Source organism: Sarcophilus harrisii, chromosome 4 (assembly GCF_902635505.1).
Source record: "Sarcophilus harrisii chromosome 4, mSarHar1.11, whole genome shotgun sequence".
NCBI classification, from domain to species: domain Eukaryota; kingdom Metazoa; phylum Chordata; class Mammalia; order Dasyuromorphia; family Dasyuridae; genus Sarcophilus; species Sarcophilus harrisii.
The window spans coordinates 189,025,032-189,052,562 of NC_045429.1; the positions used below are offsets into that span (position 1 = coordinate 189,025,032).

General features: G+C 34.6%; 1 protein-coding gene across 2 annotated transcripts in view; it reads left to right on the plus strand.

Annotated features, from left to right (window-relative positions):
- Positions 1-27,531, plus strand: part of LAMA4 (laminin subunit alpha 4) — a 170,702-nt gene that overhangs the window by 85,515 nt on the left and 57,656 nt on the right. For both annotated transcript variants that reach the window (XM_031964386.1, XM_031964387.1), the window contains exons 7-11: positions 1,118-1,269; positions 3,146-3,256; positions 12,964-13,075; positions 19,107-19,274; positions 22,403-22,596. In XM_031964386.1, the coding sequence (XP_031820246.1) occupies positions 1,118-1,269; positions 3,146-3,256; positions 12,964-13,075; positions 19,107-19,274; positions 22,403-22,596 (737 nt within the window). The remainder of the gene's footprint in view (positions 1-1,117; positions 1,270-3,145; positions 3,257-12,963; positions 13,076-19,106; positions 19,275-22,402; positions 22,597-27,531) is intronic.

Here is a 27,531-nt window from a genome sequence, read left to right on the forward strand (position 1 = left end):
GAACTAATCCATGCTCTCAAAGCAAAGGGAGATTTGGTAGAAGTGATCCTTGGGAAAGGTGAATTATTAATTTCTAGAAAAGGCAGATTCCATCAGGGAAATGATGGGATATTTTCTACCACTAGCAGGTAGATACCTGGAAATAAATTGAAAGCAGAGAAGAGGACACTAAATTGAAACAAACCAAGGTAATGAAGTAAGGAGTGATTCTATGAAAACTTCACCTACTATACAATTTTGCCTAGGCCAACTCTAAGTAAAAAAAAAAATCTCTTTCTCTTTAAAAGGGAATGTTTCTTAATAAAGCAAACTCCCAATGAATCTTTTCTACCAAGAAGATGGTCATTGATAGGGAAAATTTTCAAAGAAATATGAGGAATGGGGAATAAATTTTGCATACCTAATGGTATAAAGAATCACTTTAGTCCTCCACCCTTGACTAGCCCATGCTCCTTGCTGTTATTAAACAAATACTTGGAAAGACTATAGAAAGACTATATAAACAAATACTTAGAAAGAACTGGTAATATACATATGTTTAATCCATAAAACCACCTACTTAATGCCAAGAGAAATCAGATGAAATGGGTTTCTGTTATCTCCCACACGCTCCCTCAAAACTTCATGTTGCGTTTTTAGGATTCTTTTTTGCCATCAAAGTTCATTTCAGTCTGATTGCACTTATCTAAAAATATTTGTCAGGAGAAATTGCTGATTTTCTTCATTTTTATATGACCCTATATCTTTCTCCTCTTCCTCATTATGATTGCTAGGCAATTATTATGCTCCAAATATGTGACAATCATTATACTAAACACCAAGGATACAGAGAAATACCAAACTTTATATTCTAATTTGGAGGAGGATAAAGGCAGGAGAAGACAATATGCAAAAAACGATGTGCCTAGGAGCTATGTATCATGTAAATGAATTGGACATGGAGATTAGGACCAGTTTCCGTGAGAAAAATAGAAAACCATACTCTGGATTTTTTTAAATGAAAGCAATAATAGTCAAAAAATACAGATACATGATGCATGACCTAGCAAAGTCAGAATGTTTTCAGTTTTAAATTACATAGCGAGAGAAAATGGCATTTTCCCATTTTTATCACCAGGCTGTGACAAATGCATCTGGGATTTGACTGATGACCTACGATTAGCAGCTCTTGCTATCGATGAAAGCAAATCAAATTTGTTGAGTGTATCATCTGGAGTAGCTGCTCACAGGCATGTAAATGAAATCAATTCTACTGTTTACCTCCTCAAGGTATGTTGTGCTTATAGATCTTTGGCTATATTTCCATTTTCTCATTGTAAGATAAATCTTATCAGCTCCAACTAGTCCCATTCTGATTTCTTAGAGCTTAGCTAGCCCAAGAAAGTCATGCAAAACAGATTGTACACATAGGTATATATTAAGTTTCCTAGGCCCATGGAATTTAGAGTGGAAAACAACTTCAGAGATCATCTAATATAGCCCTTATTCATTAAAGAAGAAAATTTGTGCCCAGAGAGAGAAATGACTTGGTGAGGGTCAACTAAAGAGAATCAGAACTGAACAGGGATGGTGCTGAAGCTTGTTCATAGAGCTAATAGTTAAATTTCTAGTATGAACATTTATACCTCAGAAATCAACATATGCTACAAATCAGGACTTAATGAATTGTTTTGTTAATTATCTAGACATAAGAAAGTGATGGAGAAAATGTTAATAATACAAATAACTTAAAAATGTATTAGGTTTTTTTGTTGTTGTTGTTTTGTTTTGTTTTGTTTTTTGGATAGCTGATGGTGAAGCATTTATCAGCATATCCCTAAAGTTCAGGATTGAAAGTAGATATCCTGACAGAGTCTTTCCACTTGACCTACTTTATATACCTTGGGATGTCCACAGGAACAGAAGATATAAGGAAAGTGATTAGGAGTTACAAACATGATCAGTCAAAACAATAGGAAATTTGCCTCAGAATTCTTTCTCATTAAGGAGTTCCAATTAATCAACTTTAATAAAGGGATTATTTTGGTAGAATTTTACTTGACCTCAGCTCCCATAGTTACCTATTAAGATGAAAAGCTCTCTTCATTTTACAGGTGGGTTAACTAGGACACATAAAGTTAAAATGATTTACCTTCATTAGAGGTAGTATCCATGACTTTTAATTTCTCCTTTGATTATACCACAATATTAATAGAGACTTAATGTCATGTTCTTAATTAGCAATAACCTTGTTGTTGCTTAGCCCTTAACCTAAACTGAGTTGAATGCAACAATTCCTAGATGATGTTCTACAGTCATTCCTTCCACATCACAGCTTTTCTCATCATATTTTTTAATATATTGAGGATTGACATAAGAAATTATTGTAAATGGGAATTTTGGAGGAATTTTGTGGAAACCTTGACAGCATACAGAATTCAGCATATGAGACAGAAAAAGTTTAGAAACTCAGTAAAATATGCCTATGACCAAATACTTAACCTAAATGTTACAATAAGGCACTATATGTGGGGCAGCTAGGTGCTACAATGGATAGAGTACCAGCCCTGAAGTCAGGAGGACCTGAGTTCAAATCTGATCTCAGACACTTAACACTTCCTGGCTGTGTGTGACCCTGGGCAAGTCACTTAACCCCAATTGCCTCAGCAAGAAAATAAATAAATAAGACACCATAAACAGCCCATAAAAGGAGGGGAGGGGGAAAGGGAAGCCTTATGCTTCTTCTCTGATACAAAGGGAGGGCCAAAAAAGTTTATATGTATTTTCCAGGTCATGGGGGCACAAATTCCCTAACCTCTGCAATGTGGAATAGATAGCTCTATTATGAGCCTTATAAGACCCTAGAAGACAGAAGAGGCAAGGAAGAAGTCATAGTATCATTAGATCTGAGCCTCTCTTAGAAAATTATCTCCTTTATGATAAACTAGGAAGAGATGAATTTATAAACTCCATTTTCCATTGATCCTGGAGGCAAGTTCCCAGAGTGGCCTTCTTCCCTGAAATTCTCCAGGTTTTGCACTAACAGGAATGAATTTAGTGCCTCCATTTATTCTAAGCAGTTTTATAAGAACATTGCTTTATGAATATTTCAGAAAAACTGATGCATAAGTTGAATCAAATCTTTAAAAACACATTTCCCCCACAGGCAAAGTTTTCAGAAAGAGAAAACCAATACCTCCTAAGAAAAATACAGATCAGTGATGCTGAGAATACAATGAAGGATCTTCTCTCTGATTTGGAGGAACTAACTGAAAAGGTACGCATTCATCTCCTGGAATCACTTTCAGAGATAAACCAAAACCTGGGTAAATGCAACAATTTGCATTATTATTCTTTAAATGGATTCACAGGCCCAAACCAAAAGAAAAATAATCTTTAACTCAGATTTGAAAATAAACAATGACCCAAATATATTAAAAATAAATCAGGGCCAACTGAAAGTAATCCTCTCTTATTTATCATCTCCTATTGTTTGGTCTAATAAAAACTTGTTTGTGGAAAAATGAAGAGTATTTTTGCCACATATGCTCTTGTTCTCTTATTCCAGTGATCAGTAGGGAGGACTAAGTGAGGTTATTAAGAAGCGATAGTATCAATAAAATTGGTTGAGGTCAATGCAGATTTTGCTGGGAAGAATTGCTGCTGACCAGTTTAACATTTCACTACTAAGAGTGTGCTATAAGGAAGATAAAAATATTGATGAGATGTGAATCAATGTTTTAAAAAAATCATAATTTTGAATTTGCAATTTAAGTGCTACTTTGTGTTGCCTTAAATGACAATGAAAAGAGTCACACTGGATAGGCCATGAGGTTTGTTTGGTTTTAAATCATTCAATTTCAGTAAATAAGGGAAGGAAATGATACACCCAATATATTTTTTACTTTTCAAAGATTTTAAGCTATAATTACAAGTATCTGATCATTTTTCTACAAATCAAGGTTTTAAAGACTGATACCTTTTTTTAACATTTGAAATCCGATCTCAAAAGGGACATACTTCCCCAAAATATAAATTGCATTGATTGGTCCCTTCAAGATTTGGCTACTTTCAGAATCAATAATTTAGAATTAAGAATTTTAAATATTCTTTAAAAATTGGTTGGGATTTTCTGTTGGTGCTTTCAGTATAGAGATGCAGATTCTGATTTAGGATTTGAAAACCAAGTATCTTGGTTTATATTTATTTAGAATGATGGCTCCCAGACAGCTTGCACAAGCTAAAACATTCCTCTCTCTAGTGGTATTTAAAGGGCTGTGAAATTAATGAACTGGAAGACCAAAATAGAGATCTAGTCATTTCTTCAGAGAATACAGCATTCATCATTATTATTTTACTTCATCTCATAACTAGAATCTTCCCAAATGGATCTGAGTTCATAGGAAGGTTGACATTTTTCCAAGAATAACACATTCAGTAGCTCAGATCCTGATCTGCAATTATTGCATTTTCCTTTTTTTAAGTTCTATGATTCCATCAATACGAGTGCTTATTCTACCAGTACAAACCCAACCCCTAAATATCCTAGTAAATTATTTTCATGAATTTCTATGATAAAAACCTTTTATCGTGTGATGGCCTTTACTAGAGAAACAATGGATTTGGTGCTCACATGTAAAGAATAAGATACTTAAATTCATCATTTATTAAGTTATTTCTACATACAAGGCACCATTGAGAATATAAAAATAACAAAGTCCTTAACCTCAAAAAATTACTAACAGGCAAGGAGATTCAACATGTGCACAAATAACTGTAATCTTGGGTCATAGCGTACTACCAAAGGGCATGATGGAGATGTATTCAAAGTGCTTGAGGAAATTTTGAGGAGAGAGAAAATACTTTTGACTGAGGAATATCAGTCAATTGGTCAGTCAACAAGTATTTAATAAGTACTTACTCTATGCCAGACCCTGTGCTAAGTGCTATGGATATAAAGACAAGAATAGTTTCCCCTTTCAAGGAACTTTCATTCTATTAGGAAGGCAACATTTAAATAACTATATAGGAGATATTAAAAGAGACAGACAAACAGACAGACCAAAATGAATATATTTTGGAATACTTATCTATTAATCTTTTCTTTCATTTTTCCTCCCTTTCTTTCTTTTTTCTTCCTTCCTCCATTTCTGTCTGTTTCTACTTTTCTCTCTCTCTCTTTCTCTCTCTCTCTCTTTCTCTCTCTCTCTCTCTCTCTCTCTTTCTCTCTCTCTTCCTCTCTCTCTCTCTCTCTCTCTGTTTATCTCTCTTTCTCTTTGTTTCTCTGTCTCTTCAGGAGCAGTACTCTTCACTGAAAACTCATTTAAATCTCAGGAGTCGGTAGAATCCCTTGACATTCTTAGAAGCATTTAAATAAAGTTTCACTGGAGAGGATTATCCAAGGAATATAACTGATATCTGTCTACCAAAAATGCTCCTGGAATATGCAGAAAGAAACAGAGACAAAGAGACAGAGAGGAAATAAGAGAGATAGAGAGGAAAAGAGAAAGAGTAAGAGAGACAGAGAGACAGAAACAGAGAAAGGAAAAGAGAGACACAGAGATTGAAAGAGACAGAGACACGAGGGATGCCATCTTAACTTATGAATAGATTTATAATTCCATAGAGTGATTTTCAAAAAGTATACTAATAATTTCAGTCAGATTCCTGCTGTTAACCTTCTGATTCCTTTAAAATAATATAGCTACAATTTTTTTAATTATAGGAATATTTTATGTATGAATCTACTTTATGTATGAAAAGAGCACACTTTTCTAATTCATTCTTACAGTGGCAGGTTGTTTCCCCAAAGAGGTTCCTGAAGTTTCTGGGAATAACCCCATATATGGATAACTATCCTCCCTACCACTATAACATACTAGTCCTCACCAGGATTTTCATCAATCAACCAGTAGACCCAGTTAGTCAGTAATAAAAATATCTACTCAAGTGGCATAATAATACTAGTACTTACAAAGCATCCCCCAAAAGCTGGAGCACACTTTCCTGCAAATGCACATAGAACCTTGGATGGAAGAGTGAATGTAAGCTTACAAGGCAGCTCACATCTCCAAAACTATAGGGTTTTATTGTCCTTTCTTTTTCCAGAGATCCTCACAAAGTTTGCCATTAAATTCATGCTGTTGCTTGGATAAATCTGGTTGGACAAATGGGTCCATTTATTGCTTTTACTGTTCAGTTATTTAATTATATGATCACTTCATGACCTCATGGACCATAGCATTCCAGGTCCTTCTATCCTCCATTATCATCCAAAGTCTGTCCGAGGTCATTTTTGTTGCTTTCATAACATTATTTATCTATCTGTCATCTCCTTCTCCTTTCCTTCAATCTTTCCCGATATCAGGATCTTTTTCAATGAGTTCTGATTTCTCATTATGTGGCCAAAGTATTTAAACTTCAGCTTTAGTATTCATCCTTTCAAAGAATAGTCTGAATTAATTTCTTTAAGTATTGATTCATTTGATTTCTTTGCTGTCCAAGGGACTCTCAAAAGTCTAGTGCTAGGCTAAGTCAAGCAAAATTGCATGGGGCTAAATTTGCCCACAGTATTATAGTATTCCTTTCAGTAAGAGTAATAACTCTTATTTTAGAATTAACAGAAACCTTTCCTGTTCGAATTCCTCAGAGCCTTGACTCCAAGTTTTGTCACCTTCAGGTAACAATAATTCTTCCTGGATCAGTGGTAGATTGCTTTAGATAAGATACATTTACTTATAGCTCAGTTATATTTCCCATATTCTTTTAGGTCTTACACAGATGAGTGGTTGAATACAAGGGTGGGCAAACAATTGTTCCCTTTGGGTCATTCACTATTTTGTTGACCTCTTCATGAGCAATTAAGTTATTCCAGCCAAATCCCTTTCTAAGTGTGGAATGTTTATTTTGCATCTGATGGTCTTTCCCCTTTCAAGACTAAGGAGAGAGAGAGTATGGTTACTTCATAGAATTTTACTAAAAATGTCAGGAATTTAATGTTTGAATTATCATACTTCATATACTTGAAGAATTTGGCATTTTGGTATATCTCTTTTTTTATAAATTATATCATAAAAGTAATCACATCTATTGTTGAAATTCTGGATTTTTTAACATCAGGCTTTCATAAAGCTAAACTGTGTATTACAGTGTAACAGACTTTTAGTTAAATGTACTCTCAAAGGTCAACCTGCTCTGAACAAGAATCCCCTCTACAACATACCTGATGAGTGGTCATCCCAAACCTTACTTAAATGTTTGCAAGAAAGAATGATTTTTTTTCTTTGTATTAAATCTGTTTGCTTCCCCTCACCTTCAATTTCTGGTTATTACTACTGAATTTTCCCTTTTGCAATTGTTTCTTGACCTTTGTACTAAGATCAAGTCAATAGGTACATTTAAAAAATACCAGATTTTAAGTAAGGACTTAGATTCAGATCTTAATCTATTATTTACTTTATGATCTTAACCTTTCTGAGTCTTAATTTCCTCTACTGTAAAATGAGGGCAGTTTGAGCTGGATGACTTTTAAGAGCCCTTCCAACTATAAATATATGATTCTACGATCTTGTCATTCTGATATCTCTTCCAGATAATCTCTTTTTTCCAAATATTTAAAGACAACTGTCATGTCCCTCTTTGTCTTTTCTTCTCCAGACTAAATATTCCCACGTCCTTCAGCCTTCAGCAGTATGATACTGAAACTCTTCATTACCCTAATTGACTTCCTCTGGTTGCTCTTTTCCCATTAATGCCCTCCCTTAAATGTGGTACCCCAAACTGAATCTATTACTTCCATATGTAGACTGACCAGGATAGAGCACAGCTTATCCATCATTCCCCTAACGCTGAACTCCTTAATAAATCCTAAGATTATATTGGCTTCTAGGGCTTCCGTATTACAATATTGAGCAGACCTCTTAAGACTCATGGACCTTTTTAGAACCTGCTATCTATGTCTTCCTGACCTTGTACTTATGCTGTTGTTCAATTATTTCAGTTGTGTCTGTCTTTTCATGACCCCATTTGGGATTTTTTTGGCAGAGATACTGGAGTTGTTTGCCATTTCCTTCTCTGGCTCATTTTACAGATGAGAAAACTGAGGCAAACAAAATTAAGTGACCCTTGCCCAAGATCACATAGCTAGTAAGTATCTGAGGCCAGAATTAAGACCTGGGTCTTCCTCACTCCAGGTTTGGTGCTTTATCCACTTTATTGTCTTACTCTGAGGGTGGAAAAATACTAAGAAGTCATAGTACCTATGTTTAAATCCCACCTCCAAGAGAACTATCAACATCACAAATCACATTGGCAAATATCTAACCTCTCAAGACTGTGGTTTTTCTCATCTATAAAATGAGGAAATTGAAGTAGGTAGCTACTATAGCCAGATCTATCACTCTGTCATCATCAAATTAAATTTATTACTATTAAATTTCATCTCATTCAATTAGCCAATTGTCTTGACTTTTGTCTTGCCACTTTGATGACTATGAAGGAGATTGAAGTTCACAATTTTGCACAGTTCTCTCTCACTTAAATCCAAGTCCCTCTCAAGTCAAGATATGTTTGTGATGTTATTTGCTCTCTTCAAGTACAAACAGCAAAAAATTTAATTGGCCAAGTGTTCTAACCCATCCAGATCTTATTCAATCTTTTTTCTCATTCAGCATTTCAGTTATCTCTCCCATCTTGTTATCACCTGAAAATTTAATAAAATTGTTATCTCTGCGTTTAGGCAAATCATTGATAGACTATGTTAAATTTCACAGCACCAAACATAGTTCTCTAGGGCACTCCATTCCAATGATTCCAAACTTCTATCCTAGTATTAATGACTACTATTTATTTACCTGTATATTACTACTAAATATTTACCTATCTAGTATTAATGACTACTCTTTAGGTCCATCCATTCAACCAATGCTGAAATCACTTGATGTTACTTATATCAAATCCATATCTCTCCATCTTTCTCACAAAAATAAAACACTTAGTCAAATGCTGTGCTAAAAATAAGTAAACTATGCCAACAACATTCAACTCATCTACCAGCCTAATAATTCTATCCCTCCCAAAAAATGCAGTGAAATTAATCTGGTGGCTTTAAAAAAAATTAAGCATTAAATGTTGGGTTTTTTTTTTTATTTTTACACTATTTTATTTTTCCAAATATATGCAAATGTAGTTTTCAACATTCACCTTTGCAAAATCTTGTGTTCCAAATTTTTCTCCTTTTCTCCTGTCCTCCCCAAGACAGCAAGCAATCCAAGATAAGTTAAACATGTACAATTCTTCTAAACATATCTCTGTATTTGTGGTGCTGCACAAGAAAAATCAGATCAAAAGTGAAAAAAACCACAAGAAAATAAACAAACAGCAGCAACAAGATGAAAATCCTATGCTTTGATCCACATTCATTTCCCCATAGTCCTCTCTCTGGATGCAGATGGCTCTTTCTATCACAAGTCTATTGGAATTACCTTGAATCACTTCATTGTTTGAACGAGTCAAATCCAACATAGTTGATTATCATATAACCTTGTTGTTTGCAATTGAAAATGTGTTCAGTGTTCTCTTAGTTTTGTTTATTTCACAGCATAAATTCGTGTTAAGTTTTTCTAGGCTTTTCTGAAATCAGCATGGCCTATTTTTGATGAAGAAATGGTAGCTCTTTGTGATGACCACTTATTTTCATGGTGTTTGCTTACTATCCCTTTAATAACAAGCCTACAACATTGCCAGGTATTGAAGTCAAGTTCATTGATCTCTAGTTAGTACTCTATTCTCTTCCCTTTAAAAAAAAAACTGAACATTTGCCTTTCTCAAATCCTGCATCACTTCTCCCACTCTCTATGATCTTTCAAAGTTTATTGACAATGGCTCAGTAATTACATCAGTTACTTTTTTCAGAATTATAGAGAACTAGTTTGTCTGTGCCTGGTGAAATGAATTCATTAAGGACAGCTAAGTGCTCTATTATAATCTTGTTCCTTAGCTTATGCATTACAAGATCATCAAGAAATGACTGAAAAAAACAAAGGCAACTTAAATAAACCATCATTATATTGTAGCCAATAATTACACCTTTCAGGTAAACAAATCTGTTACATTCAGATGCTATGTTGTGAGTGATAAGTATATTTTTTGTCTCTTTTACTGATGCTTACTTAACCAATGAAAAAAGAGGTTGCAGTGCCCTCTGGTGCTTTTCTAAATGAAAATATTTACTTGTATGAGGGTCTGGTCTTGTATTGCTGCAGTCTTTTATTTACCATTTCAGTTTGAATCAAATGAAACAACTAAAGATGCTAATTCAATAATGATAGAAATGGAGACTTTTCCATAAAAGTATGTCACAAAACCAAAAAAGGAAGCATTGTATTTTAACAATTGTGAACAAATTGTGAACAAAAATTTCTGTAATTTAGATTAACATTTAAAATTAAGTTGGTTAAAAGAAAAATTAATCTGAGTAAAATTTAGCACTTTCATTTCAATATTGAGAGAAAATAATCTTCAAAGAATAGGAACTATGACAAGAATCCACAAGAAAATAAAGATGAAAAGAATAATTTCATCAAATATATCAGGTTAAAGAAAGCAGCTGATTCGTTTGAGGAACAAAAACAAAATACTCTAGAACGTGATACCCTCTGTACAGACAAGACCGATTTTTATGAAATCTATACCACCAGACCTCTTCCCAAACACTGGTATAGCAAAAATTCAGTTGAAGTATGTCTGCATTTATTAAGTACCTACTATGTCTCAGGTATTCTGCTAGGTGCTAAATTAAAAGATGGGGAAAAAAGAAACATTTCACTGAGGATTTTCATTATACTTTATATTATACTTTAATATTTGAGTACCAGTGAACTTAGTATAATTCATTTAACTTCTCTGTAACTAAGCAACATACACATAATCTCTGGGAAAAGCCCTGGACTTAAAAGTAAAAGTATTGGGTTCAAATCCTGACTCTAAGACTTACTAGTCCCATAACATTAGAAAAATCATTTAACTTTTCTAAGAAAGTTTCCTGGTATTTAAAATTAAGGTCTTAATATTTCACTACCAACCTAATCTCAAAGGGTTATTGAGAGAGAACATTTCATAAAGTATGAAGCCCTATATAAGAGTGAGCAATTATTCTAATATATACTGGATGACCTAATTAATTAACTCAACATAAAATCTTCAAGAATCATTTGTTTTGAAACCTTCACTGCCTTCTTGTTTCCCTAACTTCTCAGTTTTGCTATCCCTTTGGATTGTAAGCTCCTTGAGGTCAGAAATTGTCTTTTGCCTCTTTTTATATCCTAATTATCTGGCATAGCAGGAGAAGTTCTGGGTTCAATATGTCACTACTGCAAGGAACTTCTGATGTGCAAATACTGTCAAGAAATTTCTAAGAAGCTCAGCAAAGAATGCTCAGTTTTATCTCATTCCCAGGTCAGTCTAGCGTCTTCTGGATAGTAGGAGAACATTGTCTACCATTATACCACATTGTCTCTCATATAAATATTACCTATTATGGATACCAGGACAATGGTTTGATTTTGCACCTCATTCAGTCTGCATATTCTTTGATATTGGAAAGTAGAATTGTGTTTCATAGTAAATCAAGAAAACAAAGTAAATGGTAAGCCAGGCTAAAGACTTCCTTCTTCTTTTTAAATCCACCCAAGAACTCAGTGTTTCTAATATGGAACAGAAGTGAATATGTTTCGCACACATTGTGCACAATATGCAAAGTAACATCCATACCTTGAAAGATTTTCATTTTCTGAGCTCAGCTTCTTAATCATCCTTCCCCTTACTGCACACACACACACACACACACACACACACACACACACACACAATTTTGACAAATAATATTTTGAAGCTCTTGTACATAAGATCCCAAGGGTAGGGAATGGAATTGACTGTTAAGAAGAGAGAACTCTATTCACCGGGAGCCAAATCTGCTTGAGTAGTTATTTGTACACGAGTACCATCAATGTTGATAGGAATTTGGAATGAAACTCTGAATGCAGTATTTAGCCCAATGAGCATAATTCTTGAAATCTCTGCTGTAATTCAGTTACAGTCATGGTTGAACTACCCAGGAATAACAGTCTACATGGGAGATTTCAAGCCTGGCCCACTGTGAATTAGTCTCACCTCATCACAATATTCTCTTTGGAACTTTAAATTTTTCATTCAACATATTGATCAATAAATCTGACTGATCCAAAGTCCAACAATCAGAATGTGTAACATAATTTCAAGGAGAAAATAACATTTTCCAATAAATGTTTATTAAGTACCTTCTATGCACCAGACATATATGAAAGCCTAGGGATTCAAAAAGTGAAAAAAGATAGTCCCCTGCACTTAAAGAGCTTATGCTCTAATGAGAGGGACAACATGCAAACAAATATATAGAAATAAATTATACACAGGACCACTATATATCCTGGAAATTGATAGAAAGATGAGACAGGAAGATTCATTTTCATAAATTCAAATCTGGGCTCAGACACATACTAGTTGTATGTTCTGAGCATCATTTCATCCCGCTTGCCTTAGTTCCTTCCCTAAAAAATAAACTAGAAAAAGAAATGTAGCTTTCCAGTAACAAGAAAACTCTAAATGGGGTCATAAAGAGTCAGACAACTGAAAGATGACTGAACAACAAAGCAATATACACAGTAATTAGAAAATAATTAACAGAGATAAAGCACTAGAATTAAGAGAGGTTGGGAAAAGCTTTAGTTTATTTCACTAACACCATAGAGCTATGATCTCATTTTAAGTTATTTCCTAATACTAGAATTGTTGATCACATCAGTCTTCAAGTATGTCTTCTTGGATCATTTTACATGTTAATTAGACTTCTATTTTTCCAGAGAAGTGAATATTTAACACACACACATACACACATAAAGGAGACCCATGCTCACAAATTTGATCTTGTGTGTTATGGATTATTCATAGGAAAATCGAGCTGCAAAAAAAAGCCAGCTGGTTCATAAGGAAACTATGGATACCATCAACTATGCAACCCAACTTGTAGAAGATGCCCATAATATGAGAGATAAGATCCAAGGTAAATATATTCTCTTCTGGTTCAACTTAGCAAATGTTATTGTATCAGTAGCGCAAATGTTATTGTATCAGTAGCATAGCTACCCAACAAAAAATAATTCAGTTCTTTAATGAAAAATTCCTTTTTTAAGAATGTCCATATATAATGTGTATCAGATTGCTTTCTGTCTTGGGGAGGGAGGAGGTAAGTAAGGGAAGGAGAAAAAATTTGGAACATAAAATTTTACAAAAATGAATGTTGAAAACTATGTATTTGGAAAAATAAAATACTATTGAGGAGGTAAAATCCTTTTTTTAAAAAAAAGACAATAATGGGACCATAGTAGAGCTATTCTGCCAAAACAACCAACCCTCTGGAAAAGAAAATATACTATAGAAAGATTTAAATTTAATCTGCAATGTTCATACTGTGAGCATCGCTTTCTTAAGTCTAGATCATAAACAAAACAATGAATTAAGCCTTTATTTGTAGTATTTGCAAATTTCTGAGGTTCAAATGCTTGCTCTAAAATTTAGCAATTGATTTTCCAGTTCTCATGGGCTCCACTATGCCCCTGGTCCAGAATGTTAGCCTTCCTTCTAATCACAGGCTTTTTCCCTAGTAATCTTTTCTGTTGAGAGTGCTCTTAAAGGTAAATACAAAATATAAAATTTCTCTTCACAGAAGTAGAAAACAAATACACAATTCTACAATATTGAGACAACGCTGACAGCTAAATAATAAATGGCTTCCTTTGGACTACTTAGCCTATGCCCCATACAGAGGATTCCTACTGTGCAGAATGGAATATATGTGGATCTTACAGTTATATTAAATTCCTTTTTTTCATTAAAAAAAAAGGAAAAAACAGAAAACTTCAAATTGGAAGAAATTAGCAAATCAAATGGGAAAATGCCAGTAGAGTTATGGGAGAAGATATGTTTTAGATGAGACAATACCCTGAATGTCTCCTCAGTAGCTGCACTCATCACCCACAAATCCCTAAAAGCTTCATTCCTAAGGGGAAAAAAATGAAAAGGAAGAAAAATCTAAACATCTAGCCCAAGTCTAGCCTAAAGAAAATAAAATCTCAAGTTCAAATCTGATTCCTTTTGGGTTTCAATACATATATCCTAATTAAATAACTGGTGATTTTCAGAAAGAAATGTTCAGAATGCTTTGCTTTTCAATTGGTTCAGAGAAATGGAATACCCCAGGACTTACCCAGGAAAGAAAATTTTATGTCTTGGTATCACCAAAGGGAAAGTATCCATTCCCTTTTAACATCTACAGACATTACCTATAGTCAATAGAAGGAAATTGGATAATGCAAACTGTCATAAACTCTTAGCTTGACAGTTGGCACTTGGAGCAGAGCATGTAACAAGTCCAAATCTAGCAGAATGTACCTGTATCATAAAGTGTTATGAGTACTTCCTTTTCCCTGTGTCAGTAGGAACTGCCTCTCAGTAATAGAGCAGCAATTGAAAACAAGAATTCTTTTTCATGGATGGATTACAGTAAATGGTCCATAAGGTTAGCTAGATGACAAATTGAAGAACTAAGTTTTAGGAAGTACTGAATTCAAATAAGGTCTCAGACACTTACTAATGTGTGACTTGGGCAAATCATTTAATCAATGTTTGCCAGTTTCCTCAACTGTAAAATAGGGTTCTTGTGAGGATCAAATGAGATAAATTTAAAGGGCTTAGCCTGCATATTGTTGTTTTTACTCAGTTGTTTCATTCATGCCCTACTCTTTGTAACCCCATTTGAGGCTTTTTTTTTTTTTTTTTAGCAAAAATATAAGAGTGGTTGCTATGTCCTACTCCAACTCATTTTACAGATAAGAAAACTGAAACAAATAGAATAAGTGACTTGCCTAGGATCAAAAAGCTAGTAAGTGTCTGAGGGTGGGATTGAACTCATAAAGATGAGTCTTCTTCATTCCAAGCCTAGAATTCTATCCACTGCACCACCTAGTACAACATCTGGCGCACAGAAAGTACTATGTAAATGATAACCATTATTTCCAGCTCTAAAATTCAATTATTCTCGAAAGTATTCTTTTATCTCCAAAGTACACACATTTTAATGCCATCATACACGGATTTATAAGTTCTCAGATAAAGAATAATGGTATAGACTACGGACAAAAATGAAAGTTTTCTGGTTGTTTCTTTTTTTCATCTTTTCCAGAATTATTATTTTTTTCTATATAAAGAGATAGGTTTGACAATAGGAAATGCAGCTCAAAGCAAATGAAAGTAAAGAAAACAACAATCACAGATTATTGTCTTTATTCTAAGATGTCAAGGACCCATCTTGGTCCAATGGGTATATCAAGCTGTGATTAAAACATTTGTTGCCTTTCTTTTGATGCCTATTATGTTAAAAAATGAAAATTATTTGAAATCTCTCTTATCTGACTCTCTAAGGCTATTACATTCATAAAGAAAATTTGTGGATTTTGTTCCTCACAGTGTTTTTAAGTAATTAATAATATATTAAAATTTCAGAGAAAAGGAAGATTTTGATAGTTAACTAGTAGTTTTTTTTCAAGCAGAGATTAAATGAAGACCCTCATCACTTGGACTATTGCAATAACCTCCTAATTGGTCACTTTGTTTCAAGCCTCTCTTCTTTCCAATCTGTCCTCCACACTACTGCTAAAGTGATTCACCTAAAGCTAAGGTCTATGTCACTCCCCTGCTCTATGAATTCCATTGGTTTCCTCTTAGCTGAAGTCTCAAATAAACTCATTTATTTGACTTTTAAAACTCTTAGCAATTTGACAACCTACCTATCTAGGGTCCTAATACATTACTCTGTTTTACAATCCAGACAAATGAGCCTCCTTGCTATTTCTCACACATGACATTTTCACCTCCTGTCTTTCCAACTGGCTTTCCCCCTTTTCTTTTTCCCCTTTTTCCTAGAACCTCTTATAGCATTCCCATCTCAGCTCAAATCCCACCTTCCTTATGGAGCCTCACTGCTTCCAGTTTTGTATTTATTCTGTATGATTTATTTGTTTATAGGGTCGCTATCATTAGAATATATGGATATATATGTATATGATATTCACGTGTTCCTCAAAAACAGCTGTTGTTTAAATTTTGTCTGTACATAATCAATGCCAAGCCCACTTTTAAAAATTCCTCTTAATTATTGGATTGAAGGAAACTAGAATAAAATACAAAAAAGCAAGTGGGAGTAGCTAGGTGCTCAATCTACTAGACCTAGAGACTTGAGTTCAGTCTGAACATTTACTAGCTATTTGATTCTAGGCAAATAACAACCCTATTTGCCTCAATTTCCTAATCTGCAAAATGAACTGGAAAAAGAAATGGCAAACAATTCCAGTATCTTTACCAAGAAAACTCCAAATACGGTCACAAAGAGTCAGACATGACTGAACAACAGCAACATTTGCTCCCAATTGTGAGTGTTTTGAATATTATTTCAGAGATGACATAAAGTTTATCTGGACCCACATTTCCTGATATCCTCATAGCTTTCTCAGCAACCATTCTTGCAGTAAAAGCCTCCTCATCTATTTTTCTTTCCCTCCTCCAGTATATATGAATGCTTTATGGCATCCGTAGCGACATTCCTTGTGACTAACAGTCTATAAAATAACTGATGAGGACATGTGAGCTATTATTCACATCCAGCCTAGTTTTCTAATCTAAGCTTGATTTATGGGACTGCAGTGTTTGTTTACCCATCACCCCTCACCAACCACATCAATCATAATAAAGCCCAGAGACCTTTTTATTTATGCTTTGAAGGCAGAATAACTTTCCCTGGTATCTATCCTAGAAAGAGTTGGCAATCACAGAACATGATGTACTGGTCAGAGGGCTGGCTTGAAAGTCAAGAGGCCTACATCTGACATTAATACTGATAACATTATTTAATCTTTGTAAGGCTTCATTTTTCTCATCTGTGAAATGAGAGAGAGTTGGACTAAAAGACCTCTAAAGGCCTTTTTCAGCTCAAGGATTCTGGGGTTCTGAAGTATTCTACCAAGATTTCAAGTTTCTAGGAGGCAATTCAAATCACTCAGAATGTTAAAACTGTAAGAATCATAAATCTAAAACTGGAAAGAATCTTCAAGGCTAACCATCTCATTTTACAAATGAGGAAATTTAGAGAAATTAAGTGACTTCCCCAAAGTCAGTATATGTGTGAGGCCAGATTTGAAATCAAGTCTTAGCAAGTACTTAAAACAGTTGCCTAGCACATATAGTAGGTACTTAACGATTAATTATTGACTACTTATTGACTTATTGATTGAATGCTAGATTTTTACATTTTTATCTACAACTGCTAACATAGTGTGTGGCATATAATTAGCACTTAATAAATGCTTTCTAGTTGGTTTCAACTATAATAGTTTATGACTATGTCATCAATTAATTGAGACATTAAGTACTGAGCAGGTCCTTTTGAGTGTGTCAAAATTACAAATTCAGTTTCAATTCAATAAATGGAAAAATATAGTCTAGAATTTGAATTTTTCATGTAATCACCTTTTTAAAAGTTCATTTTTCAAGTCTGTAACTAGCTGCCTCAAGGAAGCATTCTAGTTCAATCCCATAGTTGAAAAAGTTTTATCTCTATAATCTACTGCAAAGAAATAAAATATTCACACATAAGAATAAAGTATATACACAATGATGATTTTGAAAAGTAATACTGACAACTGGGGTTATCAGGGAAAGTCTCTGAATGGAAATGGAACTAGGATAGAGTGTACAAGGGGGATAAGGGTTCAAGAAGCAGAGGGAAGTAGGGGAGGCATTTAGGCATGGGGAACAGCATATACAAAGACTTAAAGATAGGAAATGAATTATCATATATTGAGAAAAGTAAGTAGACCAATTTGATGACAGCTTTGAGTACAATGGGAGAATATTACAAAACAGGACTAAAAAAAAGATAGTAATAATAATAATAATAATAATAATAGATAACATTTTATGTGCCAGGAACTGTGTCAAACCTATTACAAATATCTTACTTGACCCTCAAAACAATTCTGGGAAGTAGATGCTTTTTATTATACCCATTGTACAAATGAGGAAACAGAATATGAGTCTAAGTCACACAGGTAGTAAACGTATGAGGCCATATTTGAATTCAAGGCTTTCTGCTTACAGGCCCAGAACTCTATCTCCCCAGTCAGATAGTAAAGGCCAAACAGATAGTTTTTATTTTATCTTAAAAGCAAAGGGAAACCCTGAAAACTTCTTGAGCAGGGGCCTAATAAAGGAGATTGAGAGTAATATTTTAGGAATATCAATTTGGCAACTGAATGGAGGATGGATTGGAGCATGGTGAAACACCACATAAATTACACACAGCTCACCAGAATGTTTTTCCATATATTTGTAGTTCACGACAAAGCACTGATTAGCACTGCCCAGTTAGTGTATTTTAATATTATCAGTCTTGGCCCACTGCACAAAAAAAAAAAAAAAAAAAAAAAAAAAAAAAAAAAAAAAAAAAAAAAAAAAAAGGCAGATAGATATCATGCAAATTTTTCATTCCTTCAATTCCAAACCATGGTTGAATCTGGAAAGAACGACTCTGTTTTTATTTTCTTTATCTTTGGGCCATGCTGGGTTCATTTTTATTCTATAATTTTGATAGATAAATAGCCTATGTCCTATTTAATCCTAATACTAGATTGGACAATCTTGATGCTAGAATAGGGTGCTGAAAGAAATGGTTTATTCCTTACTATTAGAGTTCTTCATGCTTAGCTTGAATTTGTTTTGGAATGTTATAAATGGGATTCCGTATAAATGGAATTGCACTCACGAGGTCCTTTCCAAATTGTGTGATTTGCTATATGGATGCTCCTGACAAAGACCCTGGAACAGGATCTAGCTTTCATCATATTACCATCTGCGGGTTGTGACCATCACTTACAATCCCAGATGTCTTTTGGCACTCCTACAGCACAATTTAAAAATAGATAAGCAGATTTTCCCTGCTGCTTTTCTCTTCACTCAAAATGAACATCTGTTCTTTCTTTTAGAGATCAACAGCAAGATGCTATATTATGGAGTTGAGCAAGACCTTAGTCCCGAAGAAATCTCTGAAAAGCTTGTATTAGCAGAGGACATGCTGATGGAAATCAAACGTCGAAAGCCCTTCTTCCTTCAACGGGAGCTTGTGGATGAAGAGGCTGATGAAGCGCAAGAACGTAGGTTTGCTATCTCTGACTGGTCTGTCCTAAAGAGGAGAGAGTTTCTCATGCAAAAGTACTCCAACTCTGGCACTGATGGCACTGCTTCTGCTACTCATTTGTTGTCATGGATGCAGTGGAACCAGAAATAGCTTTGTCTACAAGCTATTTGATGAACTCAATTCCTTTCAACTCAAACTTTTAGGAAGTGCTTACATAGGTAGGACGTGAAAAGCATAATGGGATATAGTGTGGGAGGTAAGTCCAAAGTTTACCTAAAACAAGTTCCCAGGAGTTGAAAATGCTGTAGGGACACAAATATAGGTGCATCTCTCTTTTTCTCTCCCTCTTTCCTTCCCTCTCTCCTTTCTTTCCTCTCTCCCTTTCTCTCCCTCCCTCCATCATTCCCTTTCTCCTTTCCTCTCCCTCCCTCCCTTCCTCCCCTCTCTTTCTCTCTCTCTCACTCTTTCTTTCTCTCTCTCTTTTTCTCTTTCTGTCTCTCTCTCTCTATCTCTCTCTCCTCTCCCTCCTTCCTTCTCTCCCTCCCTCCTTCCCTCCCTTTCTCTCTGTTTCTCAACCTCCTTCCTCCTTCCCTCCCTCCCTTCCCCCTCACACTCTCTCACTCTCACTCTAACTCTCATTCTCTCTTGCTCTCACTCTCATATATGTGTATGTATATATGTGTACATAGCAAATGTGTATATATACACACATACATTGCAACTATGGATATCTCAATAGATACACATATATGTAAACATATGTATATATACATACATATAAACAGAACAAAAACAGGGTGATATAATAAGAACATTTACTCTACCATCAGAGAATCTGGATTCAAGTGCCTCTGACACTTACTACTTAGTAGTTGTGATTTTGAACAAATCTTTTAATATATCCATTATGTTCTTATCCCTCTCTCCCTGCTACAAGTCTCAGTGCTCTCATTTGTAAAGTAAGAAAATTAAATTAAATGGCTTTTGAGGTCCTTTGATCCTGTGATTTGAGGTGTGAAGGGAGAGGAGGGGAAAGAAAAAAGGATTTATTAAGCACTTACTGTGTGCCAGTTATTTACTAAACACTTTACAAATACCATCACATTTGAAGCTGATAATAGATACTGTTTTATAGTAGAGGAAACTAAGTGACTTGCCTAGAGTCATACGACTATTAAGTGTCTGAGGCAGAATTTGAATCTAGTTCTTCCTGACACCCAATTTCAGCTCTCTATCCTCTGCATCACCTAACTGAAAACAGAAACCTCATCACTACTCAGATGATCCGTAAAGGTTTCACAGGGAAGATTGCCTCTGAATTGAACTTTAAAAGATAGAGAGAAATCTAGATGAGGACCATAGGACAGTTCAGGCATAAGTAATAATACAGAGTATGTATGGTCATGGAAAACAAGACATGTCTCTGATTCAGACAAGTAAGAACATAATGGTTTCACTTCACTATATCTCCTAAAGAAATCTTCACCAGCAGTGGAGTCTGAGGCTCCCAAGATTTCCTTGCTGTTTTCAGAGTTCTAGAAATTAACCAGTGAATATATCTATCAAATTTCACAAGGGCAATGCAAATTGTTAAATGTTGTCCACATTTTAATTGTAAGATAACATGCAATGCATGAATAGGACATATTACAGCTCACTTTAAAAAAAACTGCAGAATGGGAACACAGAGATAATGTATGCATTTTTTTATTGAAAAGAAGCAATAACAGCAAACTATTTATATAAAGAGTTTAAGATTTATAAGCAATAGCTCATATTTATATCATAGTTAAAGTTTGCAGTTCCCCTATACCATTCCTTTAAAGTAAATTATATAAGATTTGTAATTTATTATTATTGCACAGAAAATTAAATAAAGGTGCAAGTTTTAGTGACTAACTCAATCACGTATAACTATGATCAGAAAGACAAGAATTAGGCCTAGGTTTCCTGATCCCAAATCTGTGTCTCTTCTTCTTCATTAAACTGTACCTCTAAGATAAGCACTTTATTAATCTTATTTTAATTAAAGAATAAGAATGTATTATAATTTCCTTCAAAAATTCTCTCTCCATTACATAACAAATTTTGATGGTTAGGTCTTGACAAAGGGAGTAAGCTAAATTGAAAGGCGGGAAGCTAAATAAATACCCAAGCTGAATAAAAAACAGAAAACAGATGGCTAACAACACTGTTTTGCCTCTTCTTTGCAGTATATTGCCAGTCAATTAGCTCCATATAATTCTATCAGTAAAAAATCATAATAATTCTTATTCTTTCATATAATTAAGTAAGTATGATAAATGGTTGACAGGGAAGTAATTAGCACATTTTAAAAGGGAATTTTTCCATGTAAAAATAATGACCTAGGTAGAAGAAATATTCAAATCCAAATTTGATAGCTTATTTCTAGATCCAAGTATACATGTTTAGAAACAATTATGTTCTCCCTAACTGTGCTCTGTAAGTGTTCCCAAACCTTTTCTAATACCATTATTACTTTAACTATAATAAAATAACTAACATTTATATAATGTTTAAAGTTTGCAAACTGCTTTATGAACATACAGATCTCATTTGTTCCATGCAAGCCAATTAAAATTTCCAGGACAGATATTATTATCCCTACTAATGAGTAAACTGAGACCCAGATGGATTAAATAACCTACCCATGATCCCAAAGTTTAGCAAAGTAATGGATTCAGGACTGCAGTGCAAAATGTTAGTGTTGGAAGGCAATAGGGAATTACTAAAAGGTATTGAGTAGAGGTATAACACAACAATATCCATGAATGAATTAGAAAAAATGAGTCTGAGGCTGCTGTGAAAGATGGGTTGGATCAAGCATATGAGTTTTGAAACTGAACCAGAGAAGAATTTGAACCTGATCTCTATCATAATGGCAAAATTGAGCAGACCAAAAATATCCAATTGACAATGGCTTATCATGATTTCTGTATAATAGAAGAACATGAATTTAATCATCCAATCTCCACCTCAAGGAACCACTGACCATCAAAAGATTACTAAAGTTTTTGCTTTGTAGAATATCCTTGATTAAACATGCTTATAAATTGAACTTTTTTCAAAAGACTAGATAGAATGGAAGTAATGAACTTGGTTTCTTCTTGTCATTTTTCTCAGTGTTATCCCTCGCTGAAAACTGGCAACGGCTCCACAATGACACAAGGTCACTGTTTCCTGTGGTATTAGAGCAGCTTGATGACTATGACGCCAAGTTGTCAGAACTTCAAGAGTCACTGGAAGAATCTCTTGACCGTGTCAGAGATGCTGAACACTTGAACAGGGCCAATGCTGCCAGACAACGGGACAATGAGGTACAATAAACCCCCCCAAACAATAACTGTATGAATCCCCAACAGCCCTTCCATCAGGAAGAACTAAATGGAACTGAAAGCAGACAAAGCAGAAAAGTGGGACTCTTAATATTACAAATATCAATGTTTTTCTTTTCCTTCCTAAGTAAATGGGTATTTATATGGAGATAGGCGCAGATAGAGCTATGTGTGTAGGTATATATACATATATGTATAGAAGGCTACTAGGTGATGTAGTGGACAGAGAGCCAGGTCTGGAGTCAGGAAGATGTGAGTTCAGATATAACCTCAGACACTAATTGTATGAGTCTGGACCAGTCACCCAGTTTGCCTTAGTTTCCTATTCTATAAAATGAGCTGAAGAAGAAAATGGCAAACCACTCCAGTGCCTTTGCCAAGAAAACCCCAAATGGGATTACAAAGTATTGGATACAAGTATAAGTATTGAACAAGTATATATGTATGTGGGATATATATGTATGTATATGTATATGCATAATTTTTATCAAAACTAGCATTCGCTAATAAATGGATAAAATAAGGTATTTGTAAAATGCTTTGCCTACTTTAAAACATTATATAAATGCTCACTAAATCTCAACTAAAATCCTGCCTTCCATAAGAAGCTTTTTTCAGTCTTTCTTAAGTTTAGTGCCTTCCCTCTGGGATCACTCCCACACACTATCTTGTATGTACTTTATTTGCATAAAGTTGTTTGCATGTCATCTCCCTCATTAAAATATGAGCTTCTAAAGAATAAAGGAAAGGTGGGGTTTTTTGTTTGTTTTTTGCTTTTATATCCCAGTGCTTAGCACAGTGCCTGGCAGAATAAATGAGTTGAATACTACCACCTACTAGCATTCTTTTTGTGTAAGAGGAACCAGGAATAAACCCAGCTGATATAATTCAGAGACCTGGGGTGCTAGACTGGATCTGATATCATAGTTTTATTACTGCTTCTTGCTACCTCTTCTGAAATATGCGTTTGTATAACATAGCAGCAGCAAGATCCACCCAACACCCATTTATTCATTCCCCATGCCCTTCACTGATAATAAAAGGGAGAGTAATAAAGACCAATTCTGTGAACCCAACTGTCAATTTTCCCACTTACCAGCCTCAAATCTCACTCTTTTTCTAACTCAGCTCTGGCCAAATATCTTTTCCATACCTTGAAAGTACACTCTGTTTTTGATTTTGTCTTTGTATCCCCAACATCAGCTTCTAGAAATGGCATACTAGACATTTAATAAATGTTTATTGAGTTGAATCTGGAATACCAATTATTCCAAAAACATATATTATTCTTCTAATTTCTGAATCATGGTTCATATTGTTTCTTCTCCTTGAAATACCACCCTGTCCCATAACTGCCCTACACAAATCACACCTACCTTTCTTTTCCCACGCAACTTCTTCTCTATAATGATTATCCCCAATTATCCCACTAAAAGTGATGTCTTTCTTATTCATTATTATAAACTATTGTTATTACATCTGTTGCTTACCAGGTACTATCTATACATCATAATAATTTGTGTTCATAACATCTCTACTAGTAAGGTCTTCTATGGCAGAGACCTCCTATCTTATGCATCTTTTGAGTAGGTGCTCAATAATTATTTCTCTAAGGACTAAAGTATCTTTGAACACTATGAAACATTTATTCACATGGAATTGCTATAGTAATTGCTGAAAATGTCTGGAAAGGCTTTTTATGTAAACTAAAAACACAAGTTTCTCAAGGGCAGCAACTATTTTTAATTTGTCTTTTTCTTTTTGTATTCCCAGTGCCTCACACAGTGTCTGGTACCTAGCAGACACTTAATTAATGCTTACTGAATGAATGAATGAAATTCTTAGTGCAAGCAGATTTATGTAACACTTTGTCAGTCTCTTTTGAGGTATTTTAGATACTTCCACCAGAAAAAAATTCTATTTCTTGACAAACTAACATAGTTAAGACCAGATTTTTTCCTAATTAATTAATTCAAATTCCTTTGCTTTGGCTATAGAGAAATCTGATTTTGTGCCTTTACAAAGCCAGCCTGAATGTCTTACGATTCTTTATTTTACTTTTGCCTGTCTTATATATAGGACAGCACATACCATGTGTTCTCAAAGAATGACATTAGTGAATGACAGAGATTGACAGAGACAAGAATGACAAGATTTCTACTTTTATGCCTCTTCAACATTGTTGCTTCACTACACTACAAGAATAACTTTGTATTATACTTGGTTTTATGTATACAAACAGTATCAGCACATAGAAAAACTCAATGTATTTTTTCATCTCTCCTGATCATTGTTCTCAAGAGTAAATGGCTAGTGATGGGTTTGATCAGCTAAATAAAGCTTCAGTATGTGAATTTAGAAGCTGATCTTTAGAAAGTGTAAGAATTCTCATAAATAGAAATTGCCTTTGTGCTGGCTTCCCATTATTCTTGTAGGTTTTTTTTTTTTTTAGCAAAACTGGCAAAGCACTCCTCCCGTGTGTGAAATAAAGCCTGAAGCATGCTGAATATAGTAGTACTCATGCTGTAATATGCAAATATTAACTTCACTTTTTTCCAAATTAGTCTTCATTGCTTTCTGCTTCTTTAAAGAGAATGCAAATTTCTTCATAACGACCTTATCATTTCAGTGGTCTTTGTTTAATACTTTAGAAAGGCACTGGTGGTGTAATAATTAGTGAGCCAGCTTTGAGGCCAGGAACTTCTGGATTCAAGTTCTGACTTTGCTTTATTTTGGCTATGTGATCTTGGGCAAGTCACTTAAGTAACTCTCTAAAATCATAAGTGGCAAAGATGTCCAATGACACTAGTAGAAGCTTCTTCACATAGAAGTTTCCTATTAGTTTTATTTGTTTGTTTAATGCTACATGAAAAATTGAAAACAAATCTTTACTAAATTGAAAAATCGATCAATCCTGTAGCAGGATTCCTTGTTTAGGATGCTATAACCTCTAATTGGGAAAGATCAACTATCTACTTTAGATAATTAATCACAAATGCTTCTTCAAAGTCCCATTTCAGACAGTCATCCAAGAAAAACTACCCTAAATAAGCGGTCATGCAAATAGTCCAGACAGCAGCAAACTGTATAACTAAAATAGTAAAAAGTTTTCAATTGCTTGTTTCTACCCCTTCCGTGTCAACCAATTATTCAGTCAATAAGCGTTTATTAAGTGCTTACTTCTTTAGTAAGAACAGTAATAATGCATTAAAGTTAAGGAGGAAAGAGAGGAGAAAAAGAAAGAAAGGAAGGAAGGAAGCAAGGAAGCAAGGAAAAAAGAGAAAGAGAGAGAGTGAAAGGAAGAGAGAGAGAAAGAAAGGAAGAAAGATAGAAAGAGGAAGAAATTTTCTAAGTGCTTATTTCTAAATGCTAAGTGCCAAGTACTGCACTAAACTCTTGTATTACAAATGTGAAAGACAGTCCCTGTGGAACTAAGAGTGAAGTGGATTATCTTTCTGTCATCATAGGCTGGTTCTGATTGAGCTCCCACAATAACAAAACTGTATAGGTCTGATGTAAACCTGCAGCAATGCAGTGCCTTTCCTGTGGGAAGAGAAGTGGATAAACAAAGAATGCCCTCTATTTATGGTGGTGGTAGTAGGGTTGGGATGAAGGGGTGGGAGAAAGGGAGATATTTTGTCTGTTTTGTCAGCCAGCAATATGCTTAAAGTAAGTGGCAACCCACATTCCATTTCCACTTAATCGGGGATGGATAGGTGGAGAAAAATGGAAGTGAAGACAGCTTGGAAGGAAGGCTTTATATGCAAATGGCTAATTATCTTATAAATCTGCTAATGTTCTTTGGTCTGAAATAGTGCCTTTGTGAATTAAGTTTTAACTTAAGGGCTTCCTACTTCAATTAAAATTATCATTTCCAAAATAACTTCTTATTCTATACTGTGACCAAATATAAAATAAATATTTAACTTTTCACCTCTAAAGTTCAGTCCAGTTCAACTCAATGAATATTAAGTCTTAACCCTTTCAGCACCACTATCCAATGTAGATCTCAAGAAATCTTAGTTACAGCTAAGTAACCAGCTGTGCCTTCCCTAGATTCTTGTAGTTTCTTCACCAAGCTATTTTTTTCACCCTGCTACTTACTTTTTCCTTTCTCCAAACTCATCTCCCTATTTTCCAGTTTTGTTCTAAGAACTATAATTGAATTAACACCACCATTCCCTTCTGGAAAAAAAAAAACATGTAATTTGGATGCTTTATTATTCTACTTACTATCTTTGTGAGTTCCCAGATCATTACTCCTTTCTCTGGCTACCATTCCCCTGTATGTGCTTTCTCCCCCATTAGAATGCAAACCACATTAGGACAGTGATTGTCTCACTTTCATATTCGTATCCCAAGATTAGCACAGAAATAAGCACTCAATAAATGCTCTTAGTTTAACTATCATTCCTCATATATCTTGAGTTTCAACAAGTCAAACATTTAAACAGCTAGATTCTAGGGATAAAAATATAAGCAGAAAGAAAAACAGTCCTTGCTAGAGAACCGGGAGAAAAGGAAGGGGGAAGTTCAAGGAACTGGAGAGGGCAGGGCAAGGTGGAGAAGTAGAGAATATCTAGGGGAGAATCAGAAACAAGACCTGGAGAGGAACAAAGATATGGGGCATCCTTCTTAAAATGGAGGTTCTGGGAGGAGCCAGTCAATCAGAGGTAGAATCTGCAGGGTAATTACAATGTGTGACTTAGAATTAGATTAAAATGAGTTTCCAGGGTGAAAAGATTTCTAAGGCATTGTAGAGAAAGTACAAGAGCAGAATCAGTAGTACAGCCTATGGAGAGGCTCTCTTCCTATTAAAACCATAAACTCTTTGAGGGAAATGACTGTCTTCACTTTTGTATTTTTATCTCCATCACTAAAAGAGTGAACTTAGCAAGCATTTAATAAGTAACTCCA